General features: G+C 35.0%; 1 protein-coding gene across 4 annotated transcripts in view; it reads left to right on the plus strand.

Moving 5' to 3' along the window:
* Window positions 1-21,689, plus strand: part of zc3h12b (zinc finger CCCH-type containing 12B) — a 31,873-nt gene extending 10,184 nt beyond the window's left edge. For 2 of the 4 annotated variants that reach the window (XM_088596765.1, XM_088596767.1), the window contains exons 2-6: window positions 9,080-9,840; window positions 11,197-11,336; window positions 14,097-14,331; window positions 14,693-14,820; window positions 15,182-21,689. In XM_088596765.1, the coding sequence (XP_088452891.1) occupies window positions 9,080-9,840; window positions 11,197-11,336; window positions 14,097-14,331; window positions 14,693-14,820; window positions 15,182-16,587 (2,670 nt within the window). In that variant the 3' untranslated portion in view covers window positions 16,588-21,689. Of the gene's footprint in view, window positions 1-5,608; window positions 6,793-9,079; window positions 9,841-11,196; window positions 11,337-14,096; window positions 14,332-14,692; window positions 14,821-15,181 lie in introns of those variants that run through there. The other 2 variants (XM_088596768.1, XM_088596766.1) reach the window with 2 other exon arrangements.
* The last annotated feature ends 177 nt before the right edge of the window (window positions 21,690-21,866 follow it).

Below are 21,866 nucleotides of genomic sequence, written 5' to 3' on the forward strand. Positions count from 1 at the left end.
TTGTGATTGAAAGTCTTGGAATAAATGAAGACCATCCCCATTACAAATATCACATAGAATTAATGTCTCCAAAGTGGAGGGAGTTTGATTGGGAATTACCTACAGTATAAGAAATTCATGATTTTAGAATGTATTAAAACAGGAATGTTCTGTCTTCTGTGATTTCATGAATCTTCCTATTAAATGCAGTGTTGTAATTAAGTACACAATTATAAGATGAAATGCAATCTACAATGTGAAAGGGGAAACACTAATCTAGGTATTCCATATAGTGCCCCCCCCCCAGGATTAAAAAGTGTGAGGATTAAAACAAATAAACAATGATAGCAAAACAAGTAGGACGATTACAATTTAACAGACTTTTGAAAATCTGACAGTTAAGCACACATTGCAGACATTTTATAATGCAGAATAGAAAATTAAATTTGTAAATAATTTAATTATATCCCCTCCCAACACGATTCCCTCCAGTTGTCATTCAGTTGATCAATATATCTATCATCCTGTCTTTAATTTGCTGTAGCACCTTTTGCGAAAGAGTTACAGAGTTACAGAGTTACAGAGTTACAGAGTTACAGAGTTACAGAGTTACAGAGTTACAGAGTTACAGAGTTACAGAGTTACAGAGTTACAGAATTATGTAGCTGATAAAAATATAGTGTTAGGTCGCCGGTGTAGTAAACAGCTAGACCTTATGCGGAGCGTTTAATTCAGATCCGAGAGCTTACTATCTGATTGAGGCAGAGCAGAAGGCTAAATCTAATATTCAAGGCTGAGGTCGAGAATCCAGAGAATCCAAAGGAGAGAATTGTGCGGAAGGAGTAAACTGAGCTGGCAGCAAGCTAACAAGTCAGAGACTCTAATACCGAGTGTGGAATGCAAGACAAGAGGGTTCAAATAGCAGAGAGCTGAGATATGATTGGTAAATGAGTTAATTAGTGAGGACGCGTGCAGAATTTGGTTGTAACGTATAGTAACAGTTTATCATGAAATAAGATGTAAGTAGTGTAGGACCATTTGGGTACGGAAGAGAAGAAACCAAAACTCCTAGTTTGTGAAAATAAACCTCATAGTTATGTTGGGAAATAAATATGATGGAACTAGACCTGTTAGTGCTTTGTAGCTCCAATGGAGTACCTTAAAGTCTGCCTAATAACGAACTGGCAGCTAATGTTAAGATGCTAAAATTGGATATATATGCTCCTGTTATTTTTAGTTAAGAGACACACAGTAACATTTTGAACAGTAAAAGTTGAAATCTAGATATAATGCAGTTTGGTGTGTTAGACATTAGCCCATTACAGTTGTCCAGTCTTGGTGTAACAAATGTGTAGCAGTTTTTCTTTGTCCTGTGTTGAAAGAAATGGCTTTTAATTAAAAATATTTCTGAGATCTAGTCATATATTTTCATATGAATAAAAAGATGAGTTTTTGGGCAAATAATACACCCATTGTATGTATTGAAACATTGAGGTTGAGCTTATAGCTGTCTATACTGTATTTATTTCAGATAGTTCAGAGTTCTTCTTTCCTAATAGTAAAACCTCCATTTTAACTTAATTTAACATGAAGAAAATACTAGTTATCCAACTTTTCATATTAACAAGGTAAATATATTATTTATAGCCAAGGAGTCATGGGGTTTCATAGAAAACATGTAAAAAGCATAAATTGTACAAGATGGTTCCTGATGATGTCCCCTAGGGCAAACAATAGTAGGTCAGACAGAGCCAGGCAGGATTCTTCACGTAACTTGTAATAAACACAAACATGCCTCATTTTTTAGTGTACTTTATTATCGAATCAGTAAACGTATGATCAGTTATTGAAAAAAAAAACAGAAATTGTGATGCATACAAATAAACTTAGGAAAGAGTCATAAAAATCATGCTGTAATTTCTGTGTAATGTGTACACATAAGCATTTAGACTATTAAATAATAGATGTAAATAGTTTAGGTCAGTAAGATATCAGTAACTAATCATAACTACAGTAAAATAAGAACTCTACACTGACACTACCCCCACGCATATAAAAGTCAATCATAACAAGTCATAACAAACCTATGAAAATAATAACACCCCTTTTAGTCTCTTGCAGTCCGTACTAATATAGAACAAATGAAAGTAACAGTTATATTTTTCTCTGCATGAAAATGAAAATATTCTCTGAAATATTAATTGATAATACCAATCTAGCAGGCGTAAGCATTTTTGATGGGTACAGCTTCAGGCCTTTATTTTCTACAATTGCATCTTTTCATTACTGCTGATTCTATGGAATGAAAAGCACAGTGTAAATTCAAGGAACTTTTTATTACAGGGCCTTGCAAAAATATTCTGACCCTATCTATGGTGTTAAAGTTTTTTTTTGTTTTTTGCTTTGAAAGTGTGGCGTAGGTTGTGTATATAAAAAATATTAATTGCTACTTCAAAGTGTCATGGCTGCAAGCTTTAAAGCCACTAAATGTTAAAGCTTTGCGATGGTCTGAATAGTTTTACAAGCCACTGTATGTGTGATCTGAAGAACTGTTTGCTTTTATATACTATAGCTGTGTGAAACCCTATTGCATTAATTCTGTATTAACCAAGAATCTGACACAATGGCAAAGATGATATATGCATTGTGTGGTTTTACTGGTATTTTATCTGGGTTTTTAGTTTACTTATAAAGGATGTTTCCTTTGGCAATGTTAAAGCCTCCCAGTAAGTGCTTAACCCAATCACAACCACCCACATGTTGGTCAAACTGAGATTATAAGTATTGTTAACTGTGGTTAGATGTTATGCAATTGTAAATGTGAAATCACTGCTGCTTGAAAGTTTAAGTAAAAACACATACAGGTACGTTGTTCTAAGAGTTATAAGGTTTCCCTATGTGCCTTTAGGATTAAGTATTAAACTGGTTTTAATATATTTTGTGATAATTGTCTTTTATTAGTTCTGTATTATTTTCCCTCATCGTGGCGCTTAACGCAACTCCTCCAGAGTGCATTACAAATATTGCAATCATCCACTACTCTTCAGTCTGTATTTGTGTAATTTCCTGTATGAAATCTTCACTGTGGGAATTGGCAACTGGTCTCTTCTGTCAACTTCCATAAGTTAAATATTTTTACCTTTTATTTTTATAATATACAGATTAATTTGTACCAAGGAGCATTTTTCATTATTCATGAATAGAATTATTCAGACTTTTGCTAATTTAATATATTAACTAATATATTTGAACATTTATATATTATATTAATATATTTGAACACAAATATATTAACATACTTGGGCCCTGGGATCAATTCCTGAGGTGCTATCTGCATGGAGTTAGTATGTTTCCAGGTTTCTTCCAGGTGCTCCAAATTCTCCCCACAGTTCAAACGCATATTGTATTGGGAGGTTAATTGGCTTTTGGGAAAACTGGCCCTAGTGTGAGTATGTGCATGTTTGTGTCTATATGTGTGTTGTGATGGACTGGTGTCCTGTCCTGGGTGTATCATGCCCTGCATGTGTTGCCAGGCTCCCCTGTATGTTACAAAGGGTTATAAAAAGGATGGATGACGTAATAATACCAAAATGTAAGTACTATGGTCTAACATTTGTTAGAAAGCTGTCCGTCTTGGTAAGGACCGTAGCAAGTTTAACCCTGTCCGCAAGGCGGTGGAAGGTGGGACCACTTCTATCCTGCAGAATGGGGTACCAGTCCATCATAAGACCGCAGAAGAAAGGGCCAATTTAGAATAAATCAAACTGAGCCAGCATGTTTAGGAGGTTGGAGGAACTGAACCTAGCAGTGCTAATGGTCATGCCACCATGACATTTTTACAAGGCTTGAATAAATACTGAAGATAGGTATTGGCTGTTTTGAATGTGTGAATTAAAGTTTTGCTGCACAGAATGGAAATAAAATGTTACACCTTTTCAGGGTCCAGCCTGTCATGCACTAAAACTAATACTTCTTTTCCTGTAAGTGGATAACTGATGTATTCCCAAAATGCGTCTGCAAGGCAGCTAGATTTGATACTCTCACATACTGCTGTGTATGCTGAAAATGTTGCTGAATGTTGTACTTTGAAGTAATTTTAAATTTGGCAATTTTGTATACCATTGTATACCAAGATAATAATGCTTACAACAATAGATGTACAGTATTGGGCAATTATTGATATTGATATATCATAATTAACGAGGAAGTAAAAAACGGCTTTTGCTTTGGATAATTTTAGGACTGTTGTAAACAGTGTGGTACTTGCATACTTTGCTTTTTTCCATTCTGTTGTGAATTTCTGAGAATAGTGACCTCATGTGGGCATATTTTATTATTTTAGCAGTTTTATGATGTTCAGACACTTTATAGATATACATTAATATACTTGTGATGTTTTTTCATTGGAAATAATATATCAGCCTAAAAAAACTGTAATTCATACAGGTTTAAATTTGCTTACCCTCTTTGTGAACACATCTGTATAGTCCCAAAAACAAAACAAAATAACAAATAAGAATAACCATTCTCCACCCCTGATTAACCTATCCATCACCCATCCCCTTTAGTGGTACTCAATTACAAATTTCTGCGTAAGAGCCCCTAAACTGCAACTAAACCTTTTCAACGGAACCCCAATGAAAAAAGGCTGTGACTCCATTAGTGGCAACCTTGATTCCAACACCTCCCTTTTCTCCTACTGGCACCATGGATCTAGCAATTGAAAGTTTGATTTAAATGATAATAATAATGATAAGATAGGCCAGTGATACCAGGAGAGGGCACCCAGCACAGTGCCACTGATTTTTTAGCTGCAGTAGGACCTGACAGCTAGGTCCATTTCTGATACAATGATAGAATCATCATTCCGCAACAGTGCTCAATCTGAACAGAGAAATGGATAAACAGGAACATACCTGTTTCTAGAACAACTTCTGAGCGAAATATACAAACGTGTCGACCCTGCACTCCTGGACAGGATCTAAATGAGCTAAATTGGCAAGTGAATGCCTTTTGTTTTGTACCATTTTTATGATCTTATTTTTCTGCATTGCCAAGTCAAACTAACAGACATCTAGACAATTACAAAATTGGGGAAACAGATAGAAAGCTAGACTAAGTGTATTTTGGAAACATTTCTGGAACAAACTGTCCAGATGTCCAGATAGTAAAATTCATGGATCAATAAGGCTATAGTCATGCCAGCACGAAGTGAGAATTATCAACAGCTGTGATTTCATACAATGTTTTTTTTTCTTGTAGTAATGACAGGATAATAAGCTCTCATATTGGCCTACGGAAACATATAACTACGTGCAATTATGTTTCTGTGACATCAGTGGAATAACTAGAAAATGAATTTGTCTTAGTGTGCAAACCTCTTAGTGTTGTATAGAAGTGTATAAAAGTAATTGAATGAGGAAAGACTACTAATAGGTATAGTTAATCTGCATTAACTTGAAAGCTAAGGGGAGTTTGATTGATTTTTCCAAACAATGAAAAAATTAAAAAACTCCATCAGAAACCATTCCTTTGAGAGGTTATACATGGTGAACTTTTTATACTTTTAAATTTTTTATTCATTTGACTAAGCAGATTCTACATGTGTAGCATATGCATTTGCTGAACATGTTCTATAGCTAATAGTCGGCAAATCTTGGTTTGTCCGGTTAAAAGTTTAACTCCTTTGAAAAACGTTTTACAGAAATATTTGTAGATACTGATATATGAAAAATACGGAACTGCCTAAGATTGGGTATTAAATAGTCTCAGACTTATTTGTTCTCTTAAACTCATGCACAAAATGATCTTGTTCACTGATCTGATGTGTCATTGTGATCATTTGGGAGCATCACAGAAACTCTTTTGTAGGAGGAAGCATGCAATAAAAAGCTACAGTTGTTTTAAACTTTTGCTGAGGTATTAGGGTCATTTACACCCACGTTATTTAGGGGCTTGCTTGTTGTGTTATTTTCATTCCTGTTTGACAGCTCCACCTTCACAAAATAAATTTGTATGCCTGGAAAGACGACTCTAAATAAATACAAGTGGCATGTGCTTGTGTAGCGGTACAGTGTTCCATGTGGCTGACCATGTTCATTTCTAGTTTGTGAACAAAGGCTTTGGGTTTCCATCCAGAACTACTGCTAAATCCTCAGTTTTAAAACTGCGCTCAGCAGCATAAAATCTGTAGATTATCAATTCTGATAAATAATAATGAGTTCTGGGTTTTTGTGGTCTCATTCTTCATTATGTATTGTATTTTTGGACAAAACTGTGTGACAATACATTTTTAGACTCCTAGAAAAATGTAAGCTGCAGAGTTGTGTAGACAAAAAAAGGAAAGAAGATAAAATAGCTGTTATCAAGAAAAGGCCAAGCATTTACTGCCATTCACTCTGGACCATTAAAAATTGTAGTTGTTCATTTGTGTTAAAAATGTGGTTGTTTTCAGTTCTTCAGTCCTTTTTGTGCTTTGTTTTCACATAACCTTGAAACCTCAGGGTTATACTGTATAACTCTATGAAAGACATGAAATCATGTGTTTTCCCCTCTTCCCATATGATGAAATTGAGTAAGCTCATATACTGGTGTTTTGAAACAGTCTGAAACGGATTATTTTCTCTTAACTGTGCCGCTGAAGCAGTGCCAAGGCGGTGCTGTCCGTGCGTAGAGCTTGTGACTCAGCGTCACAGTGATCCTGCAGGGGGAGTGACTGGAGAATAAAAGGAGTGCATGAACTATGTGAGCTGTTGCACACCGTATTGTAAACAGATATGGATTTGGAGTTATTAACCTTAAGAAAGATCTAATGTGAGTACCCAGGTTTTGTTTATTTTTTTTAAAGAGGACCTGCTTATTCAGAATTGTACTTTCCTTTAGGTAGCTTTATGACGTGAATTTATGTCACATATATTTACAGCCATTGTGTAAATATCTGTCTAATCTGCTTTATGTATCTGTTTATATATGTGTTCACAAATGTAGTAAAACATACAGTAGGTATAAAGTGTGACACAAGTGCTTTTATGTGTGATTTAAAATGTTGTATAACCTATAGTAAGTAAATATGTTTGGTTTAAATAAGTATTTACATCAGTTTCTTTTAATTTTATTCAGTATTATCAGCAAGATGTTTTATTGATTACGCCAAACAGATTAATGTTTTCTGAAGTTTAGCCAAATAATAAAAAATAATCTCCTGTTTTATTTCTTGTGCAACAGAGTGTTAGTTTGTCTCACAATGCAGTTTAACCATTACTTGAAATCAGATCAGTACTTATATGAATAAAAATATTCAACTAAAATATGTAATATAATATATTTTTTTATTTTGTAACAGCAGCACATTTGGTTAACCTGTACTATCGTCACACTCAGCTTTTTCAAGCCTATAATTGTTCAAATTAGTATATTTCAATTCATAGTACAAGCCTGTACTGAATTTCTGTTATATACGTGTGGGTTTTGATCCACTGTTAATTTGCATTTAATGTTCTGCAAAGCTAATGTATGGTGAGGAAAGATTTTGTGTTATCTACTATCTTTTGTTATTATGAAAATGTTTTAAGAACAATTACAATATTGCAATTAAAACAGATTATTACCTGTAACAGATGTTTGATAAAATCTTTGTATTTGAAATCAGTGATATTGCTGAATTTGATCAAAGGGAACTGTTTTGAGGGCTTTATTTGGATTAACTACAATATTGCTCCATCATGTACTGTAGATATGCTAAAATATTCTATCTAATTTTAAGGATTCATATAATTTCAACTGTTTTATCAGCTTAATTAAAATAATAGAAATAGAAAACAAAACAGTTCACAGTGTATATTTGAGTTTTTGTAATGAAAACATTTTTTTACAAATAGAAATAGTGAAACTAATCATAATCATACTTTTGGTAGTAACAGTTGACACTTGAAACTCTAATCTAAATGGAAATTATGAGTACATATGACATAAAGAGATTCATGAGACCAGACACTGTTTTCACATGTTATTATTCTTGAAATGATTTTAAAAAGGGAAGTAAGATCAAGGTAAATGGTCTAGTTCCTTTTTGGAAACTCTGTAGTGATGTAATTCTTCTGCTGAATGTTTCCCACTGTTGATAAGGAAGCTGTATTATTATTGTTCTTTTAAATTCAATTTATAACCTCTAAAAAAATCTCTAAAATGCCAAAATAAACGTGTTGTAGAAGTGAAATAAACCAATACAGGTCCTGATGGGCTGGTGTGTCTGCACTTTTTAAATTCTCTTTAAAGCACCAACACCTGAAAAGCTGGGAAAAGATGTTACATTTCTTCAATTAAGCCAACAGTAAGCTGATTCATGTCATTAAGAACTGAGTTGGGATAAAAACCAGTGGACAGATTATCTCTCCAGGAGACGGATTGAGGATCCCTGATTTAAACAAAAGATATTCAGCTTACAGTAGGAAACCCAGGGCTGTGAATGAGTGGACTGAACAGAGCAAAACATGAGAAAAGAGAGTCAAGAGATGAAGCAAGAGAAGCAGACCTGAGGTAGCTAAGTCCACAGAGAGTTCCAAAAATGTGTGTTAATCAGTGTGGGAGAAAGGAGCTAACAGAGAACGCATGAATAGAAATAGAGGGAGTTGAGGCCGTGGCGAGGTCATTAAAAGGGTCTAGGAAGGGAGAGAAGGGTGTGAAGGAGCATACAGGAGGAGTGATGGGGAGGAGGAAATATAGTCTTAAGAGAATCTGAGGTCCAATTGTTTGCTAGCCATTTAGGACATAAAGGGTAGAGTTGGAAGGTGAATCAGTTAAACATAGGGCATAAAGTTAAGTGAGTAATTAGCTTGAGAAGTAATAATATTAAACCAATATAATGGCGGGAGTAGAAAAGCAACACATTAGATTAGATTGATAAATAAATACTCCCTGCTTATGGGAGATTTTCATGTGATATTTTAATAGCTAACTAGTAATCTTAGACCTAGTAAGCTAAAATCTTCATTTTAATGTGGACGGCAGTGAAATATAATGGTGATCTTAAATTATTTAACTGTAAGACAGGTAACAAAATCAAATTTAGAAAGACTGCTTCTAATGATCTGTTTTCTTTCAGGATTATATAGTGTCTCTGATTTCACCGAAACACAGAAGGAAGGAGCGTTTAACTTTGGCACTGCGCAAACGGCTGCTGTCAGTGAAATCGATCATTGAATATGACACACAGGCTGTTGTGGAGGTGAAAGAGAACACTGTAGAGATTTCGGGTGGGGGGCACAACGTAATGACGGCCTGGTCCATGGTGGAGAAGCTGAAAATGGAGAAAAGGTCCTCCAGAGAAGATGCCAATGTCCTCAGAGAGGCAACAGATGGCAGTGGGGAGTCTGAGGATGGCACTAGCTCAGAGAGTGAAGCGGAGCAGGTCTGCAGCAAAAAGAGGGAACCACTGATCTCCACCAAGCCCCACAGACAGCTCTGCCGCTCCCCTTGCCTGGACCGGCCCAGCTTTTCCCAGAGCAGCATCTTGCAAGAGGTCCGACCAGAAGACAGCAAGGTTGCTGGCTGCAAGTTCAGCTCTGAATACCAGTCCAAAATGGATTTTGCATTGAAGCTGGGATACTCACGTGAACAAATAGAAACTGTACTCAACAAGCTAGGAGCAAATGCTCTTATTAATGACATTTTGGCAGAACTTGTAAGACTAGGCAATAAAGGTGACTTGGATGCACAAGCTAGTGGATCCACAAGCACATTGGTACCTCGGGGCCCTTGTACTAAGGAAATCTCAAGTCCTGAAGTTTCATTAGAAGATGAAGTAATGGACAATTTAGATAACCTGAGACCTATAGTTATAGATGGCTCCAATGTGGCTATGAGGTAGGTATCAAATGCCTGTTTACCAGAAGATCTCAATTGTGTTGTATTGTAAGTGGTAAAAGTTATAACAATTATATTGTGCATGAATGCTCTAAGTGTTCTAGGTAAAGTTTATCATCACTATAACTTAAGTTATAACCGCTTAAGTGCATAACCAAATTTGGTATTTTTACATTTTGTAGCATTTTGTGTGTTTGATTTGCAATCCCAGGTCACAAGTTATATATAATACTTTTGGACCACCCCTGTAAGCACAAAATGCTTATAGGTCAAATCACAGTCCTTTATCATTAGTTTCAGATTTACCATAGCGACAATAATTCAGGGCAATTATTAAACCTTAAAAAGCATAATTAAGCTATTCATCTTTAAGGCATTTAGGTGACATAAGGTGTAGTTACTTTAAACTATCAAGAATTTAATGGAAATTACTTGTTGCTTAAAATCTGTCTGTGCTTTACAGATTTTGTAAAAATTCAATCATTTTTTTCCAGTAATGACACATTGTAATACATTAATTTGAGAAAAAAGCATGTTTTAACCATAGGTTTTAACAAATGCTGTGTTAATTTTGACTTTGCATTCTTTTATCAATGTATTTTAATGAAACATTCCATTTACCTTATTCAAAGGGCTTATCCACTTTTGTTCTAAGCCTACAGTTGGAGTGAGAATATTAAATGCATTAATGGCCCTGACACAGGCACCTGCTGGAACATATTGTATGTTGCCAGTGTAACATATCAAGAAAAGCACCGCTTCTATGCAGAGCAGTGGAAACATACACTTTAACATGTTACAATTAATAGACTGTTATTTGTAATAGTTTTTCATTATGAAATTGAATATATTTAATAAGGATATAGGTCTAGAGTAAATACAGCATGCTTAAGTAGGGGTAGACTATACAGTATATTGAAATACAGTTTTACTTTCACATTTGTGTCATGTACATACACACTGCAATCTTAATTATCTTTGATTTATTATATATAACAATTATGATATCAGCTATATTCATAAAACATAATTGACAGGAATTTAATGATAATATTTGATTTCTTTATCACATATTTTAGATTTGGTTTGGGAAAAAAAGGATACATTACTTTTCAGAGCAAAGGGTTTTGTGAATTTACTCCTTTTGAAGCTGAGTTCATGAAAGAACTTTGTGTAAACATTTTTCAAACCACTGTTTAATCGGGAAGTGTTCTGTTTTATGTAAAGGTGTTAGTAATGTTAATATTATGATGGCTAATATAAAATATAGGAACCCCAAATCAGAGTTTTTAAAGAATCTGTGTTTTTACAAAAGGTAGTTGTTAGTTACGTTTGTCTTTTGTTTCTTTTTTGTAGTCATGGAAACAAAGAGGTTTTCTCCTGCCGTGGAATCCAGTTGGCTGTGGACTGGTTTCTTGAGAAAGGACACAAAGACATTACAGTATTTGTGCCTGCTTGGAGGAAAGAGCAGTCCAGGCCTGATGCCCCCATCACAGGTATGCAAGACTAGGAGAATCTCCTCAGAATCTGTATGAGTTAGGCTATTCAAAAGATATAGTGATAGGAGTAACTTACAAAATAACATATTCAGGTATAAAATAATTTAACATTGTTTAATGAAATTTAAGAACATGCTTTTAAAAGACGAAATGCTTTTGAGATTTAAATTTTCCCTACATACATTTACATTTTTTATGTAAAAATAATATGTCATTAAGCAGCAGAAACTGAAATGGTACACATGGCTAATGACTTTTACCTTACTCAGTTTGTCACAGCACCTACAAGAGATTATGTATTGATGTTGTTTTTCAATTGAGCTTTCAAGAGAGAGTGCGATCAAAATGTGATATTATTTGAAGTATACTTTGAAACTGCACTGACAGAGTGCAAAACATGTTTACAATTGGCCAATTTACTTAGTAATAGTAATAGAAGTGTACAATGTCAGGAATACAGAGTATGAAAGAATGAGAATTTGAGAAGAATGGATTAGCATGCATATGGAATAATTTAAAAGATTTTGTACTCAAAGCACAGAATAGAATTATCTCAAAAGTGAGTAAATTAAAGACTTGAAAGCAGCAGTCATATAGCTTTTATAAATCAATTAGAAACTATAAAGAGAAAATAAAAGTGTTCTATAAAATGAACAAAAAAGAACAGGATCCAGATAAAAAAAAAGAATATAACAGTAATGAATTGAAATCACAAATAAAAATAATATTGAAAAATCAAGCAATATGGAAAGAAATATTGTAGTTCAGGCTTTTTTTCAGTATTACAGCAGCAGAAGAACAAATAGAAGATGAAGTGATTTTATACAATAAATGGAAAATTGCATACTGTATGTATTAAATGAATATTTCCTTCAGGTATTTACGAAGGAAGAAATAAAAAACATACCACAGGAAAGATGAAGGTCTAGATGAAATAATATTACCCTATAGCTAAACATGTTGTATTCTAGTTGTGTTGAACTCGAAACATATCTGTGGGGTCTAATGGTATTCTATTCCTTGTCCTTGAGTGCCCCAATCTATATCCTGACTTGAATCCAATTGAGAATTTGTGGAAAGACTTGAGCAATCCACAAGCAACTTGAGAGAACCTGAGCAAATCTGCCAAGAAGAATGGGCAAAAATTGCACCAAGCCAGTGTGCAACATTGGTAGACACTTACACTCACTACACAGTGTGCCTTGTGTGGTACACAAAAAAGAAATCTTGACCACATTCAAAGTGCACACTTTTTTGAGAAAAATCAAATGTTTTTCTTCATTGTACTCTTGAATCATTGTGAGTGAATCATTAATCTATGAATGTGTATAATACTGATAATTTTGTATCTAATGGAACACTATACAGTATACACTCATTGTATAAAACTATTTTTTGACAACCTAATAAAACCAAAATATTTAACATGGGTACATAGGTGCAGGGACTTGTTGGGTTTTCTAAGCTCCTCTGCCTATTAATATTGTACACGAATTACATTTTTTGAGTTTTCTATAAATGTTAGCATTCCTATTATATATGAGCACTCCTATTTTACATAAAAATCAGACTATAAAGGGTTAGAAGATTCATTTTCAAATACAGACAGAAGGCAGCCAAGGTAACACATGTTGGTATTGAGAACTGGTTAATGGATAGAAATCAGAGTACATATAAGGGATAGATGCTCAATAATGGGTAATGTAAGTAGTAGATTACCAGAGGGATCTGTACTAGAACCACTGCTCTTTCTAATTTAGTGTTCTGGATTCTAGAGAAGTAAGTGACATTTGTAGGTGATATCAAAAGGATTATTAAGTACTGCAGAAGTTGCAAAGGAAATTTTAAAAACATTTAGATAGAATTCAGACCTGGGCAAATGTCTGGCCGCTGAAGTATAATGTAGTCAATTGCAGAGTATTACTTTGATCTAGACTGGGAAACACTGATCTTGATGAAAGTACTTATAAACATGACTTAGGTGTTAACACATATTTTAAACAATGCTAGGAGCAATAACAAATAATTTACAATAGATAAGATGACATTCCTGTAGACAAGGGCTGTAGCACAATTACCCACAGATGCTGTTAAAGTCACTGCCCTGGCTTGTTTAAAGAAACAGCTGGATAAGATCCTCAGACCAGCTGGCTACTGGCAACCAAATGACCTCCTCTTGTTTGTAACCTTTCTTATATAAAAACAATCAGATAATTTAAAGCATTATTATCTACAAATTGTAGATGAATTTCCAGTTTTGCTTCTGAAATATTTTTGAATGCATTCCACAATCAGTAAGCTTTTTTCTACAAACAGGAAATGTTTAACAATGTTTTACAGTGTTTAACAGTGCATAACATTTCTGTTTACCACACATTTTCTGTTAGTTTTGAACAACTGGAATGCAAAACATCTAATGATGTGATTACTACTAAACACTCAAAAGCTAATTCCTAATAATACTTGTTTTGCTGTGGTTTGAGATTATGATTGAGAGTTCTTGAGTTCATTTACATCAGATGCATTAATTACTGTGTCTAGTAATGAGGAGGAATCTACTGAATCAAAATTTAAACAGTGAAGATGGAAAAAAATGTTCTCGTTCACTTGAAACTTGCTTTTCAGAAGTGTTCAAATCTACTTTGGAGCAGTCAGGCGCTAGTCATTGTTATAAATCTTATTAATTTATTTATACCAGAATGACAAGGTTAAATATTTGTTTTTTACCTGTTTCTAATTCAGTGTCATATGTTACAGATCAGGAGATCCTGAGAAAGCTTGAAAAAGAGAAAATTCTTGTCTTCACTCCGTCTCGGAGAGTCCAAGGAAGAAGGGTAGTGTGCTACGATGATCGCTTTATAGTGAAGCTTGCATATGACTCTGACGGCATTATTGTATCAAATGACAACTACAGGGATCTACAGAATGAGAAACCTGAATGGAAGAAATTCATAGAGGAACGGCTGCTGATGTATTCATTTGTAAATGATAAGTGAGTAATTACAAACAAGTCTGACATAATTTATTTAAAACATACAACAGGAATTTCATGAACTGTGAAATCAGAAAAGGTATTTTCATTGACACCATTTTATAAATCAATATTAAGAGTTAAATATTTGAAATAATTGTCTTCAAATGTTTTAGTGAAGTACATTGAAAAAGATAAGCTAACGGTAATTGGACTAATCAAAGTATGTTATGCTATATATAAAAACAAAGACGTTCAAATAGGTAGCTGTGTCAGCCTGCATAGGCTGCAAAAGAACAGGTAAAAGTTTATTCCATGCTGAAAAGAAAAGAAAGGAAACACAATGTTTTGGCTGTGGAGTTTTCTTCATATAAAAACAAAGTATTCAATTTGTATTCTTTAGATTCATGCCCCCTGATGATCCCTTGGGGAGACATGGTCCAAGTTTGGAGAATTTCCTCAGAAAACGGCCTGTTATTCCAGAGCATAAAAAGCAACCTTGTCCTTATGGTGAGTTTACTGCCCTGCAACTTACACATATGTAGATTAATTAAGAATGTAAAATATATTTATATACAAACATTAAAAAGAGATAAAAACTATCCATCCATTCATTGTCTAACTGCTCTATCTGATTCAGGATCCCGCCTCAGATAAAAAATATATAATTGTCAAATACATATTATTTAACTCGTAATAATTATTACACTTAACGCTCTAGGATCTGGTATATTCTGGAATTTGCGTCTATAACTGTATATACAAATTTCTTTTAATCCTTTATTTACAGTACACCTTGCCTGACTGCTTTTTTAATTTGTCTTTAGTGCTCATCAGTATTTATTCACTGCTTTTCCTGTTTCTTTTACAGGAAAGAAATGTACCTATGGACACAAATGCAAATACTATCACCCTGAACGTGCAAACCAGCCACAGAGATCAGTAGCAGACGAACTGCGTGCTTTCGCTAAGCTTTCAGCTGTAAAAACAATGAGCGAAGGGGCCTTAGCCAAATGTGGCACAGGGCCTGCAGCAGCAAAAGGAGAGAGCAGCACTGAGGCAAAACGCATCACTCCCAAACGTCAGTCTGACCCCAGCATCCGCTCTGTGGCCTGTGAGCCTGAAGAGCGACTGTCAGCTGCCCGCAAGTCTGAGGCAAACTCTGTGCCTTCTCTTGTGTCTGCTCTCAGTGTCCCAACCATGCAGCCTGTGAAAAGCCATGCGGCTGGTGCCTTGAACACCCGATCGGCCAGCAGTCCTGTGCCAGGCTCTTCCCAGTTCTCCCACAGTTCACTGGAGCACATGTCCAGCGTGCAGTACCCACCTATTTTGGTGACCAACAGCCATGGCACCTCTGTCAACTACACTGAACAGTATGGCAAATACGATTCTGTGGGTGATCACGGGTATTATTCTATGTTGAGCGACTTTTCAAACATGAGCTTGAACAGCATGCACAACACAGACAACTTCTATAGCATGGAGCATGAACATGGGATGTACCAGAGAAATCCCAGCCCTTGCCCTGACCCGTGCAATGAATCCTATTCCTCCTACACTGATTTGTACATGAGCTCCTTAGACAGCGGTCCTGAAGAAAATGTGAAGAGTCACCTGTCATCCTCTCAGAACAGACTGCAGGCATTTGCCCATGGATTCCATGAAGCGTTAACAAGAGTGCAGAGTTACGGGCCTGATGAGCCAAAGCAGGCACCTCGTAAGCAATCTGTGTCCCATCTTGCGCCACATGTACAGCATCCAGTGGTAGGTGCCAGGTCAAGCTGCCCTGGGGATTACCCTATACCTCAAAATGTTCACCCTTCATCCACTTCACAGCCAGGTCGGGCACTAGGCATGACCAGAATGGACAGCATTTCGGACTCCAGACTCTATGAAAGTAATCCGATGAGACAAAGGAGGCCTCCACTTTGCAGGGAGCAGCATGCCAGCTGGGACCCACTTCCCTGTGGAACTGAATCCTATGGATACCACTCTTACCCCTTAAGCAACAATCTCATGCAGCCCTGTTGCGAGCGAGTCATGGTACGGAGCATGCCGGAAAAGATGGAGCAGATCTGGAGGTCGCCTTGGGAAAGCATGTCTCCGGAGCCTCAGGAACGTCACATCATCCCAGAGCACCAATACCAAACCTACCGCAACCTCTGCAACATTTTCCCAGCCTATATTGTTCACTCCGTAATGGAGAAGAATCCCCACATGACAGATCCACAGCAGCTTGCAACGGTAATAGTTGCCAAGTTAAAGTCAGGGCGTTAAAAGTTTCATTTTGAAGGGAAAATAAGTATAATATTATATATTTTATGGACTGAAGCCAGTTAAAATATATTGTGATGCACAAGGTAGAACATATTGTGTATATATTTGTACCTGCTCTAGCACTGCTGTAAATATTTTGTGATTGGCACATGATTTTTGTGAGATCTGAAACAAAAGGAAAAGGTGGAAGCCTAAGGAAGTGCATACCTCAGTGCATGGAATTTCAATTTTAATTGCCTTATATTTAAGTGACCTCAGTGCGATCGTTACTGACCACTATTAATTTATATTTAAACATTGTTAAAGAGGTCTGTTTTTGCTTTTGAAAATATCTAGTGTTATCAGTAGCTTAAAATAATCTTATTTAATTTATATTGTATTTTATAGAGAAGCTCATTTCCTTAAGACACTACCTTTTCATGGTAGGAATTTGCCAAACTTAAGAAGACTAAGCCAAACGTAAAGGCAAGAAAACAGGTCGTATTTGCATTTCAGTTGACACTGTATCTTGCGTGTTTGTTATTTGGGTTTACCTTTATTTACAAAAAAATAAAACTAGCCATGGTTAATAATATCTCAAAGCTGCTGTGATAATGCCAAAAATATACTTAACTGTGTTAGATCAAGATACAGCACATTTTTTGTTAACAGTGTTGTTTGTAGGTTGAGTGCCGCGATAGTGTGCAAATCATTTTCTCATATATTACAGGTCATGTTACATGCAGTTACCTTAATAGTATTTTGTTTTCAAAATCTGTTTGTTTTAATATTTGAAAATCCATGTGAAGGTGTGCATTGCTTTCCTTGAGACTCTGTCTCATGTACCTACTAAGGTAGATGACAAAGAGCCTTAACAGAATGGCACTTTGAATGATTTTAAATCCTTACGAGATCACAGTTTGTAATTAATTTTCTGGGGGGGGGGATGGTGTTGCTTGGCAGTAAGATGCCTTCAAAGGCGTTCCTTTCCTTTTTTAACGCTGCCCTGTAAGCAGCCATCACCCTTCTTACATTAGCTTATTTAAATACTTTTGAATGTTAATAGCTCGGACACGTTCGAGCAAGGACTTGTTGACTTCAAGTTTTTTTTCATGAAAGTCGAGAAGGCCATGTATGGCCTTTGTTTCTTCATGAGAAGGTGTGACACTGCCTAAATGTTTCTTACTGTGAAACACTCAGAACGTGAGGCTGCAGTCAGGGTTGTTTCTGGCATTTTGCTAATGGCTTGCATGCTGCTATTTAATTTGTTTCCCTGACCAAGAAGATCTTTCAAGTGACTTTTTTCAAACTCCATTACACAAAAAAAATGAGGTTGTTTGGTAAGTGTTTGAACTGAGGGTTTATTTGAGCCCATATTCTTGAAGGTGCTTCCGTAAGGTATAATGCCACACTGGTGTATTTTAGAAAGACACTAATTTTTAAGTAGATATAGTTAATAATGTGAAAAATAATAAATATCTGAAACTATATTTCAAATGTTCATCAGTTTATAAATATATTTTGTGTATATATTGCTTTTATGAGCAACATCAGTATCTCTGTTTAGACATTCAAGATTTGTGAACCTCTTTGTCATTTTGATGGCTTATCATATGTGTAACTTGTTTTAAAGAAACTATGAAAGATTTTTCACTATTGCTTAGTCCCTTTTATTCCACGCTATTGCTATCGTTTTCAATGCAGCAAACAGCAATGCCTCAAATGTCCAGAAATGACCTTTGTTTGTTGATACAAATTGTATCTCTTTCTTGATTGTAAAAAAATATTTATGAAATGTACAGTATCATCTATATAGAATAGCTTTAATAAAAAATGCCACAATGTTTGTGACACTGTGTGTCACTGGGAGTAGCCCATGGGTATGTACTATTTCTTACTGGGCACTGTAGTTTATAGACAGAAAATCTTTTTAATCTGTTACATGAAAGTGCACAGATCTCTTGTGTACAGGTGTTAGCATTATGATGTTTTCTGTATATTAGAAAGGAAAAAAATCAGCTGTATAGTAATTATGCTATTAAAACTGAAGTGTATTGATGGTATAACTGTGTCCTCATAATTTCAGTGTGGTAACCCTGGCAAGGTATATGATCAAAAAACAAAACCCTCCTTCCTTACAATATTGCTGATACACAGTGAATCACACATTTTGTAGTGTTGTAATAGATACATGCTTTCACTGAAATGCATTTTAATTTTTTAAGTCATGCAAAGTTTCAATTACATAAGTCACCTAAACTAAGGTTACCACACTCAGTTTTGAGGAAAATATATATATACGCACACACTATATAAAGTTTTTTGTAGATTATAAATCTTCTCGGGCACGTAGCTTTGCCTTAAGCATTACAAATTCAGCAACAGGCTTAAGGAGTGCCATGTAAACAATGCTCTATTTTTCTGCTGTATTCTGAAGGCCTGTCTGTCATTTTTGTAAATGACAGGACGATATCTTTGCAAAAAAACTTTTGAGTGTATGCAGCTGTTTTGAAGAATTTACTGAAATGGTATCTCTTTTAATTGTCAGTACTCAAACTTAAGCAGGGTTCTTTAAATATTATAGGGGCATGTCATAAACCTATCCTATTTTTTCACTTTACCTTGTAAATGGATTGAAAGAGATATCTGAAAATTGTACAGTATAAACAACATTTTATATAATCTGCACTGTTTAACTTACTGATCAATCTACTTAATCAACTTGTCCTCTTAATAGATAGTTATTATTATGTAGAATTCTGTGTACTCTTGTTTCAAGATGTACGTCTAGTATAGCAATTCTCAGGTAATTAATGAGATTTGTGATGAAGTTAAAGCTACACCAACTGCATTCTTGATTCTTATGCTATTCTAATGTACACGCTCAGATTTATTAAACTGAGTGAACATCTTGTGTGTTGTAAAAGTTGTTTGATGTCTTCAAGTATTGTTGTTATTATGCAATGTCAAGGGTACTCAGAGTGAGTTGACTATTTTTAGTCCTTGTGTTGTAATGAGCTGCAGTAGTTTGTTTTATTCTTTGTTGAATGAAACATGTTGCTTTTAAATTGTTTAACAAAAAGTACACAAAAAACTTTCAAAACTCTTTGAGTCTGTTGACTCAAACAAAATGTAAGTCGCAATGACAAAGTGTGTCTGTTTCTTTAAATAAAGCCAAATGTGATGTTTGTACAGAAATTGTAATATGTGAGGAATAATATTATGTAAACTGTGCCAATAACATGCGGACATAGACATGTTTTGAGGTGCAAAATCCCACTTTAGATAATTCTTGCTGAGTTTTCCAACACACAATATGATATAAGGGAAGTAAACCTAGAAACAAAAATGTGAAGGCTTTTTTAGTGTGTGATCTCTGGCTGTTTTTGGAGACACTGCACTATTAAAAACACTTGTTGCTGCTGTGTACACAGTTTATTACATGCAGAGATCTGCTCCATTTTCATTATTAGTGCCTGGGTAATGGAATTAATCCTAACAGGAATTTTCTTCATCAGAACCAAATAAAATGGTATAACACCATGAAAGGCTCAAAATGAAACTTGATTTCACAGACCTCTCTTTTAATGAGGTGTCCTGATTGCAGCTTTTTAAGTTTGTAAAAATAGAATTTACCAGCTGTTAGTAGATTTCCCCTATAATATCTGCTATGGAAACCATTTCAAACATCTACAAAAGTCAATGCTATGACAGTGGACATAATAATCCAGTAGCTTTTAATGTTTACACCTTTTTGATTCATCATTGATTGGAACCTCAGTCTTTAATTTTGCAGTTACCAGTTCATAGTGACAGGAAGGCCTACAATACAGTTAATTCTTTTTAGATGTATTGTATAGGAAGCAAATAAGATTCCTGGTAATCAGATCAATTATTACATTTGTTTGTTAAATTTCAGATTCATTTTAAAATAACAAGTATTCATTACTACAGTGTCACTGAGTTTGCAAGTGCAGCAGCATTCAAGGTTTATACTCAGTCTGGTCAAGTACAGCCCCTCATTTTCGTTTAATAATTTAAATGTCTCTTTTGACTCTAAATTTTCATCATCTATAGATGAGATTTTAGTAGCCTTATATATTATTCATCTGAAAATCCTAAAATGTATACCTCATTATATGCCTACATCAAAAGATTTGAATTTGATTAAACAGTATTTAGAGCTTCACAAACCTTGCCTTTGGGGTGGTGTTGTTTTCTGACATTTTCTTGCATTGGAGCGCTAAGTCACCTTAAAGAACCTGATACCAATTAGGAGCTGAAAAGAATCAAAAACATGTACCTGACCTTCTTCTCATTGTGTGAGGTTTCAAAAAATAGTAATAGAATTCCTTCAGAACAAAAACTTTTGAAACTACGACAACCCAGATACCAGATACCAAGTTTGGGCAGCCTTACATCGAAGGTTTACTCTAAAGCAATGAAATGGGTCTATTTTGCATACCATAGAGTATATAACTTGTATTACAACATGATATCCTTTTTCCTGAAGTAATAATGAATGTTTTCACCTATCTTAAGGCAACGCTTTGCAAGCAGAGATCTTCCTCTTTAAATAGCCCCATAAGTTATCGTGCATCACCAGTTTGTTAACCCCCACTGCACTGCCTTTTGTGTAATATTATCCTTGGTTATCTCAAGTTTCAAAGGAGATAACCGCTCCTAGGCTGCTTATTGTTTGTAAGTTACTTTGTGTACCTATAGTGAAACTTAATAAACCAATGGGTATTTTTCACATCAGAAGACAAGAAATCGTTGAATTTCCATAGGTTTCAAAATTGTTCACTTACTGAAAGCTAAAGCTCTTTTAGCACTTTTGCATTTTGGATTCATTTATGAACATGCATGTTTTCTTTATTTTAGTGTCAATCTGAAATGCACTTTTGTTCAGTTGTTATATTGTAAAGGGATAGCTTTTGGTGTTAAAAATGACTGAAAAATCTAAATTTATTAAGAGTGTAAAGTTACTTCATTACTTATAGCCCAGAATTGCTGTTATCAAATGTACAAGACATGGTATAAAGTGTAATGTGGTTTCGTTTTTTTTTTCTTGCCGGAACGTCTTGTGTTTGGAATAATAAAGGAAAAATCCACAAGGTTAATTTTTGCATTTATATCTGAACGTCCACAAAAAAACGTGCCTTTGATACACATATAAAGATGTTTTCAAGTGATTCAATATTTAAAAACACTCTGAAAAGATATAGAGGCAAAAGGACAAATAGTTGACAGACAAAACTGGCAAAACATTTCCCAGAGATGTGATATCATGTGTATTA

Source organism: Lepisosteus platostomus, chromosome 10 (genome assembly GCF_059453375.1).
Source record: "Lepisosteus platostomus isolate fLepPlt1 chromosome 10, fLepPlt1.hap1, whole genome shotgun sequence".
In the NCBI taxonomy this organism is placed as follows: Eukaryota; Metazoa; Chordata; class Actinopteri; order Semionotiformes; family Lepisosteidae; genus Lepisosteus; species Lepisosteus platostomus.